The 9,511-nt window shown below is 60.7% G+C and overlaps 1 protein-coding gene across 1 annotated transcript; it reads left to right on the top strand.

Moving 5' to 3' along the window:
- Nucleotides 1-1,637: 1,637 nt before the first annotated feature.
- On the top strand, nucleotides 1,638-8,532 carry LOC308525591 (aldehyde dehydrogenase family 3 member B2-like; the record flags this gene model as incomplete). The annotated part of the gene is made up of 10 exons (XM_081100359.1): nucleotides 1,638-1,696; nucleotides 4,426-4,588; nucleotides 4,995-5,105; nucleotides 5,274-5,394; nucleotides 5,576-5,661; nucleotides 5,778-5,859; nucleotides 6,597-6,983; nucleotides 7,583-7,749; nucleotides 8,003-8,102; nucleotides 8,348-8,532. The coding sequence occupies 10 exons, from the start codon at nucleotides 1,638-1,640 to the stop codon at nucleotides 8,530-8,532; spliced, it is 1,461 nt and encodes a 486-aa protein (XP_080956485.1).
- Nucleotides 8,533-9,511: the final 979 nt, after the last annotated feature.

The raw sequence follows: 9,511 nt of genomic DNA, 5'->3' as shown, positions 1-9,511 counted from the left end.
TTGCCTCCTGCACGCCCCACACTGGAGATCAAGCCTGCAGCCTGGGCGTGTGCCCTGATGGGGAGTTGAACCACAATCTCCTGGTTCATAGGTCGATGCTCAACCACAGAGCCACACTGGCTGGGAGAGCATATTTTCATTTGCTTGTGGGCTCTTCAGGCTTCTTGTTGGTCAGTTTTGTTTTAATAGCTTTATTGAGATACATTCACCCATTTGAAGTGTATAATCCAATGAGAGGGGGTGCAGGGCCTCCTGAGTCACACCACCCATGCCCCTGCCCTGACTTCCCTCCCTGGTGTGGCACTGACTCCTCTGGGGTTGGTGGGGGACTGTGGCTCCCACTGGGCTGGCTCCAATCACAGCCAAGGATGACCTCAGATGGGTGGGCACACACAGGTTCTCACATACTCTGTCTGGAATGGCTGATTTGCTTTCTAGACATAGTAAGCGCTTGAGAAATACTTGCAGAAATACGAGCCAGCAATTGTGGGGTCTGCCTTTGTACCTGGAGCTGTGCTTCTTCCCAGGTGATTTTCCCAAGAACCATGGCAATTAGGCACTATTGTTACCTCAGAGAGAATCAGAGAGGTTAGGCAACTTGCCCAGGGTCACACGGTAAATCTGTATATAATAAAGGCTAAGCGACCGTCTGACCATCCGACCAGTAGCTATGATGTGCACTGACCACCAGGGGGCAAATACTCAATGCAGGAGCTGCGGATCTGCGGTGACTTGGCAATGGCTGTTCTCGGGTGACGCACCCCAGACCCAGAGAGGAGGGAGCCCGATCCTGGGGTGCATCACCTGAGAACTGCCCTCAGGGATGTTGGAGAGCCGGTTTTAGCCCAATCCCTGCAGGCCAGGCCGAGGGACCCACCTGCCAGAGGGACCCGCTCACTCCGCAGATGCCCTTTGAGCTGCTGCGCTACCCCTGGTGCGGCCGGCTGGGGAGGGACTGCGGGAGGTTGACTCCAGGGCATGTCCGGCCCGTCTTGCCCAGTCCTGCCCCACTGGCCACCTTCTAATTAATTTCCTTTCAATGTGCATGAACCCGTGCACCGGAGCTCTAGGAGGAGAATAAAGGGACAAAGGAAGGACACAGCACTCTGGAGCCACAGCTGCCCTGGCCGGGTCAGGCTGTCTGTGGAGAGTGCAGATGAAGGAGCCCGTGGTGTCGGGTGGGGGTGGTGGCCATGAGGACTTGGTGCAGGCACCTGGGTGGGCTATAGAGCTCTGCTGACTGAGGGCTTCCTGGAGGAGGCACCATTTCCTGCCATGGTCCCGCTGACATTTTCATCCTGTAATTGCCACTTCCTCCCAGATCTTTCTATTTGTCAGGTAATTTCCTGACAGCCTGCAATCGCCAGACCTGTTCCAGAGCCAGCGAGGGGAGGTGGGGGTGGGAGGGAAGGGGAGAGGGTGCAGCCACCTTGGGAGAAGTGTAGGTGTGTGAACAGGGCGGCAGCTGGACTAGCCCAGTGGTTCTGTCAGTTTGCCCAGGTGCCGCTCCACTTCCAGGCGTGGGCGAAGCGGGCAGAGGGAGTCTTGTGTGGCCAGCGCCTGTTAGGAGGATTAGCAGCTGGCAGAGGCAGGCGTGAGACCTGGGCAGGGGCAGGGGAGGCTCATCTGGAAGCAGAATGTCGGGCACTGAGGGCAAAGGCGTGGTAATGGATTCAAGAGCACAGCCAACACTGGGGTACGTGGGGCCGTGGGGCAAGGGGCAGCGGCAGAGGGGCCAGAGGGTGAAAGGCACTGGGGGGTGGGGTATGAGATGTGGGGCCACAGGGCAGCACCCATGGGCCAGGGCCTGGCTCCACGAAGGGGGTGGGTGCTGTCCTGCCCGGGTTGTGCCGCATGTCCTCAGGTCACACTGTCTGAGTCTCACTGTCCCCCATGGAGACACCTGGGAGCAGCCTCAGAGGGACCCATGGTCCTGGCCCGGGTCTGGTCCCAGGGTGGGGGAGGAGGCAGGGGCTAGCAGGGCCAAGCAGGTGTCCCCAGGGCTGTGCCTGTTTGGGCGGGGAGGGTGGAGGAACTGGGAGCTTCGGAAACTGAGCCTGGTTTTAGGTTCTAAAGGTGAGACTGTTTGGTTCTGGTGTGGGAGGTGTTGCATTCTCGCTGGAAGCAATCTGGAAGCTGCCCAAAGAGGCTGGGGGGGGGGGGGGGGCTGGCCTCGCCATATCCCAGCTGTTGGGAGGGCAACTAGGAGCCTGGGTTTCTCATCCTTACAATGCGGGGCAGTAAGACTTGGAGGCCCAGGTCGGATGATGCACGCCACACGCTCAGGTCCGGACGCCAGCTCTGCCCCCCTCCCGGGGCTGCGGTACGTCCGTCGCCCACAGAATAGATCCCGACTCCCTGGTGAATCTAGCTGCATCTTGCTCTCAAGATCTGCCCTCCCAGGGCCTTTGCACGGGCGGGGCCCTCTGTTCGGAGCACCGGCTTCCCCACTGCAGTCAGAGCTTCTGGCCGGCCTGCCACAGAGCCTGCACACCCTGTTCACGTCTGTAAGGCTGCCGTATTCCCTGTCAGCGTTGTTCCATGTCTAGACTGGGTTCCTCCCGAGCGCTGGCCCAGTCTGCTGTGGCAACCTCCGTGGCACAAGTCCACCAGGATCAGCCGCCCTCAGCGCGCCGGGTCCCCACTCCCTGCAGCGGGGGGCGAGGAGGGAGGCACCGAGGATGAGAAGCAGGAGCCAGCTGTCCAGCTCCAGGCCCCGTGGGGACGCTGGGGACCTCAGCCCCCAGCCACGGGTCTGCTTCCTCGTTCTGTTGGGCAGTGGTGGGTCTGGGCCTTTGGATTGGGCCATGGACAAGCTGAGCCTGAAGCTGTCCCCAGGCATTCCCGGTGTGCATGGTGCGGACACAGACGAGGACGGTTGAGGAAGCCCGGGAACCCCTGTCCTGCCTGCCTCACCTGGGAAATGATCGCTGAGCTGGGGTTGGGGTCCCCAGGCTCCCTCTGCCTGCTTCTCCCACGCCGGGAATTGGAGCGGCACCTGGGATGGACGTCACACAGAGAGGCAGAGACACACCCAGAGAGGCAGAGACACACAGAGAGACAGAGACACACAGAGAGAGGCAGAGACACACACAGAGAGGCAGAGACACACAGAGAGAGGCAGAGACACACACAGAGAGGCAGAGACACACCCAGAGAGGCAGAGACACACAGAGAGGCAGAGACACACACAGAGAGGCAGAGACACACCCAGAGAGGCAGAGACACACAGAGAGACAGAGACACACAGAGAGAGGCAGAGACACACACAGAGAGGCAGAGACACACCCAGAGAGGCAGAGACACACAGAGAGGCAGAGACACACAGAGAGGCAGAGACACACACAGAGAGGCAGAGACACAGAGAGGCAGAGACACACAGAGAGGCAGAGACACACACAGAGAGGCAGAGACACACAGAGAGGCAGAGACACCCAGAGAGGCAGAGACACACAGAGAGGCAGAGACACACACAGAGAGGCAGAGACACACAGAGAGGCAGAGACACACAGAGAGGCAGAGACACACACAGAGAGGCAGAGACACACAGAGAGGCAGAGACACACCCAGAGAGGCAGAGACACACACAGAGAGGCAGAGACACACACAGAGAGGCAGAGACACACAGAGAGGCAGAGACACACACAGAGAGACAGAGACACACAGAGAGGCAGAGACACACAGAGAGGCAGAGACACCCAGAGAGGCAGAGACACACACAGAGAGGCAGAGACACACAGAGAGGCAGAGACACACAGAGAGAGGCAGAGACACCCAGAGAGGCAGAGACACACACAGAGAGGCAGAGACACACACAGAGAGGCAGAGACACACAGAGAGGCAGAGACACACACAGAGAGGCAGAGACACCCAGAGAGGCAGAGACACACACAGAGAGGCAGAGACACACACAGAGAGGCAGAGACACACAGAGAGGCAGAGACACACACAGAGAGGCAGAGACACCCAGAGAGGCAGAGACACACCCAGAGAGGCAGAGACACCCAGAGAGGCAGAGACACACACAGAGAGGCAGAGACACACAGAGAGGCAGAGACACACAGAGAGAGGCAGAGACACACACAGAGAGACAGAGACACACAGACAGAGTCACCGAGTTTCCCCACCTGCCACTTCAAAAGCTCTGTGGCTTCGGAGGCAGAGCCCTCAGAGGGCCTGGGTTAGGCCCAGAGGGGGCACCGACCGAAGAGCCCTGCTCCCGGGTATTGCTTGTGGTCTGGTGCCCTGGGTGGAGGGGAGGCATGAAGATACGTGTGTTGGTGGGGTGCAGGGCCAGCCCTGGACCTCTGGGGTCCCACGTGAGTCCCAGTAAGGGTGTCTGTGAGCCCATGTGGGGCAGGCAGAGGCAGGATCGGTGCCTGAGAAGGCGGGGGGCCCCGGCCCACACTGCCCTCACCCCGGCAGGAGGGACCCCTTCGAGGACACGCTGCAGCGGCTGCGGGAGGCCTTCAGCTCGGGGCGGACGCGGCCGGCGGAGTTCCGGGCTGCGCAGCTCGAGGGCCTGGGCCGCTTCCTGCAGGACAACAAGCAGCTGCTGCAGGAGGCGCTGGCGCAGGACCTGCGCAAGGTGAGGGGAGGCGGGAGGCAGGCAGGGGAGGGGACGCTGGCCGTGTCCCGGTTCAGCCCTGTTCGTTTCACAGACCTTCCCGGGCACGCAGTGCACACGGGCACTGTCAGCATTAACTCCTCACACCTGCCAGGCAGGTGCGATCGTTATTCCGTTACCGATGGGGAAACTGAGGCAGTGGGGGTTACATTATGTGCCCAAGCCCCCCCTACCCCCGCCCCCGCAGCTGGGAAGTGGCAGAGCTGGAATTGGAGCCCAGGCCACCAGCCCAGGGTCGTGCAGTGCCTGGCTGTGCTGTCCCCGGAGCCTGTCTCCATGTCCCTGGTAGGGACCTCGGGGGACCCCTCACACTAGATCCCTTCCCGGGCCTGCCCTGGGCCTGACCCTTGCGTTTCACCCGCCGCAGTCAGCCTTCCAGGCGGACATGTCCGAGATCATTCTGTGCCAGAAGGAGGTGGACCTGGCGCTCCGGAACCTGCACGCCTGGATGAAGGACCAGCCAGTGGCCAAGAACCTGGTGAGCTGCTGGCTGGGCCCCTCGCACCCCTGAGCCAGGGCGAGTCCCTGACTCTCAGGACCTCTGTGTCCTCATGGGGACGCCACTGCACAGGCACCTCAAGGGCCCTGGAAGTAGGGGACTTAAGGGTGTCCTTGGCTGGGCCTCACCATCCATCTTGCACCCCAGTTAACGCAGCTGAGCTCCGCCTTCATCCGGAAGGAGCCCTTCGGCCTGGTGCTCATCCTCAGCCCCTGGAACTACCCTGTGAACCTGAGCCTGCTGCCCCTGGTGGGCGCCCTCGCGGCCGGTGAGGAGAGGGTCCGAGCCCTCCTGGCCCACCTTCCCTTCCCACAGGGGAATCCCAGAATTCCATTACGTTGTGCCCTAGCCTCGCACACCCTCCCTGCACCTCTTCTTTCCGATGACAGCCCCGGGGTGGGTGTGGGGACACCAGCGTCCCCCTGTGTCTCCCCCACCTGCCCCTGCAGGGAACTGCGTGGTACTGAAGCCATCAGAAATCAGCCAGGGCACAGAGAAGGTCCTGGCCGAGGTGCTGCCCCGGTACCTGGACCAGGTGAGCGTGGCCCTACCCACTCAGCCCCGTGTCCCGCATCCCTGCCCCTGCCCGCCTGGGAGGTCTGGCTGTCCCGGGGCCCACAGAGTCCCCTGAGCTGCGGTCCCTCCTTGCAGAGCTGCTTTGCCGTGATGCTGGGGGGGCCCGAGGAGACTGGGCAGCTTCTGAAACACAAGTTTGACTACATCTTATTTACGGGTGAGATGCCGGTAACCAATTCCAGCATGTCACAATTTCAAGAGTTTCATCAAAAGGTTGATGAGACTTGGGGACTCAGCAGGGTTGAGTCACACATGTAGTCACCTGCATCTGGGAATGGCTAAAGGCATTTCCCCAAACCTGAATAGGATACATTAAACTGATTGTGGCTGCCAGACAGCTAAAAGGCATCTTAATCTACATGTTATTGCCTCCTACTGGCCAAACACCTGAACAGCCGTAGGCTATTCCCCAAACTGACAATGCTTCTGTACCCTTTGAAGTGTATTATCTCCACCTTGTCTTAGGACAAATTGTGTTAATAAAAGCAAGGTTCCTAGGCAAGGAGGGAGTCTTCAGTTCCTTTAGCTGAAGGTCCTCTGACCCCCAATGCCTTTCAAAATTATATCTGGTCTCCGGACTCTTTATTAGTCCCCGGTTTCCTGTGTCATCTACGCATAGCCCCTTCTCCAGATTCTTGATGCTGGGACAAGAACCCCAGCAGTGAGGATGGCCCCAGCCAGTGTCCTGGGTCAGGGACATCCAAGAGCAGGTTGAAAAGGCCATGGGGGTAGGTGGCTGTGGCCCCCAGTGGGGAGTGTCCCAGATGGCAACCAGCCAGGCCTCTGGGTCTTGGGGGGCGGGATCCCGGGGAGCTTGGCCAGGCAGATCCTAGGTGGTGTCTGAACCATCTGGCCAAGACCAGTTGAGGATGAAGGCCCATCCCATGTCCCCAGGGAGCCCTCGAGTTGGCAAGATTGTCATGGCCGCAGCTGCCAAGCACCTGACGCCCGTTACGCTGGAGCTGGGGGGCAAGAACCCCTGCTACGTGGATGACAACTGTGACGCCCAGACCGTGGCCAACCGAGTGGCCTTTTTCCGCTACTTCAACGCTGGCCAGACCTGCGTGGCCCCCGACTACGTCCTGTGCAGCCCCGAAATGCAGGAGCGGCTGGTGCCCACCCTGCAGAGCGCCATCACCCGCTTCTATGGCGAGGACCCCAGGGCCTCCCCAGACCTGGGCCGCATCATCAGTGAGAAGCATTTCCAGCGGCTCCGGGGCCTGCTGGGCTGTGGCCGCGTGGCCATCGGGGGCCAGAGTGAGGAGAGCGACCGCTACATCGGTGAGTCCCGCTCTCCCGGCCCCGGGACCCCGGCTAAGGCCCTCCCTCGCTGGAGGCCACAGCTGGTCCAGTCTGGGCCCCGAGGTTCCCAGGGCCCCACTGATGGAGCCCAGCCGGGTCCAGGCCTCTGCTGCCACGATTCCCAGACACTAACGCCACAGGTCGCCATGGTCCGAGCCTGTGACCCCGTGACCCTGCTTCTCTGAGCTGGGCCCAGTGTCCAGGCTCCCGAACACGCAGATCCCAGCTTCAGCCCCAGCATCTGCTTCTCCACAGCCGTGACCCCGGGTCCTGTGGGCCCTCGATTCCCGGCCTGTGCACCTGCTGGGCTGTCCTTACAGAGCAGCCCCGGCCTCTGGGCCCCACGACTGGGTGACGCTGCTGCTCCCACAGGCTGGGACCTGGGACCTTGGGCTCCAGGGGTCTGAGATCCGGTCACCCTGAGACGGTCAGACCAAGGCTGGGGCCCGGGGTTCCCGGTCACTTCTCAGGGCCGTGGGGAGACTCTTCCCTAGAACATCCCCGAGCCTGGAGCCTGGTCCCCGGGCTCTGCCCGAGGCCCCACTCCCGGGGCTGAGCCGTCCCCTGTGCCCGGGCAGCCCCCACGGTGCTGGTGGACGTGCAGGAGACGGAGGCGGTGATGCAGGAGGAGATCTTCGGGCCCATCCTGCCCATCGTGACCGTGAGGAGCCTGGACGAGGCCATCGACTTCATCAACCGCCGGGAGAAGCCCCTGGCCCTGTACGCCTTCTCCAACAGCAGCCAGGTGGGCCGGGCAGGGCTAGACAGGTGGGCCGGGCAGGGCTAGACAGGTGGGGCCGGGCAGGGCTAGACAGGTGGGCCGGGTAGGGTTGGGGCAACAGAGGAGCTGAAGGGGTGCAGACAGCCCGGAAGTGCTTGAGAGGCGATGCTGCTCAGTAGAGGATGGAGCCGGGGCGCGCCTCTGCTCCCCGTGGAACAGCTGGGCTGAGCCCCCTTTCCTGACGATGAGCCCACCACTCTGCCCCCACCGCCCCCAGGTGGTGAGCCAGGTGCTGGCGCGGACCAGCAGTGGCAGCTTCGGAGGCAACGAGGGCTTCATGTACCAGACACTGTGGTCCATGCCGATGGGGGGAGTTGGTGAGCCCCGCCCTCCTCCACCTCCAGCCCCCACCCCCGGGAAGCCTGTGTGGGTACTCCAGACCCAGAAAAGCCCAGTTTGCCTTCATTCACTGTTAATGTTGATCTAAGCCCTGGGCCTCTCACGGCCTCAGTTTCCCTACCTGCAAAATGGCTCTTAGAATGGCCAGGCTTTCCCTGAGCTCGCTGCCAGGGGTGGGCAGTGGGCTGCCCAGCCTCAGACCCTCACGTGCGTGCCCATGCAGGCCACAGCGGGATGGGAAGATACCACGGCAAGTTCTCCTTCGACACCTTCTCCAACCACCGCGCCTGCCTGCTCTCCCACTCGGGCCTGGAGAAGCTCAATGAACTCCACTACCCGCCCTATACCGCCATGAAGAAGAAGGTGATTAGCTGGGCCTTGGGCTCCCAGAGCTGCACCCTCCTGTGAGCGCTCTGCCCATCTCCAGCGCCCCACCCCCACACCCTCTCTCTCCAACTGCTGCCCACGTGCTCGGTCCCCAAAAGGCAGCGTCCCCTCCAAGAGTGCAAAGGTCCTGCTCCCAGGGTTTTGCCTCAACAGTCTCCTGGTGGACAGACCTCTGGGCTGCTGCGCCCCCTCTCTCGGGGCCCAAATCCCCTGGGCATCCTCCTGACAGATTCATTGACCCTCTGCTTGGATATGTCTGGTGACAGAAACTTCACCCCCACAAGGTCGGGCAATTCAGGTGGTTAGAAAGCCCTCCCTTGCCCTGGCCGGTGTGGCTCAGTTGGTTGAACATCATCCTATGCACCGAAAGGTTGTGGGTTCGAGTCCCTGTCAGGGCACATGCTCAGGTTGTGGACTGGATCCCCCAGTAGGGGGCATGCAGGAGGCAGCCAGTCAATGTTTCTCTCCCATCAATGTCTCTTCTCTCTCCCTCCTTCTCTCTCTAAAATCAATAAAAACATATTTTTTAAAAAAGGAACGCACTCTCTTATATTAGGATCTATAATTAGGCTCCCAAAATACAGAGCTATTACTATTTTAAAAATATGTTTTTGTTGATTTTGAGAGAGAGAGGAAGAACAGAGAGGGAAAGAGAGATAGAAACATCGATGAGAGAGAAACATCGTCAATCGGCTGCCTTCTGCACACCCCCTCCTGGGGATGGAGCCTGCGACCCAGCATGTGCTCTGACTGGGAATCGAACCAGTGACCTATTGGTTCATGAGTCGACACTCCAGCACACCCCCGGGGCAAACACAGAACTATTTCTAACAGCTCCCCTCACCCCTAAGGTTTGGGGAGCCGACCTGTAGTGATCAGATCTGGCCAATTCCCTGCAGTAGGTAATCGACAAGCACCCTGATGCTGTGTGTAGAACCAATAGGAAGGAGTGCCGTGTGGATTACTGATGTCCGCGGTGGGCACCGGAAGGGGCTGTGCA

Source organism: Myotis nattereri, assembly GCF_964212035.1.
Source record: "Myotis nattereri genome assembly, chromosome: 9".
Classification (NCBI taxonomy): Eukaryota; Metazoa; Chordata; class Mammalia; order Chiroptera; family Vespertilionidae; genus Myotis; species Myotis nattereri.
This window is presented reverse-complemented; position numbering and strand designations above follow the sequence as displayed.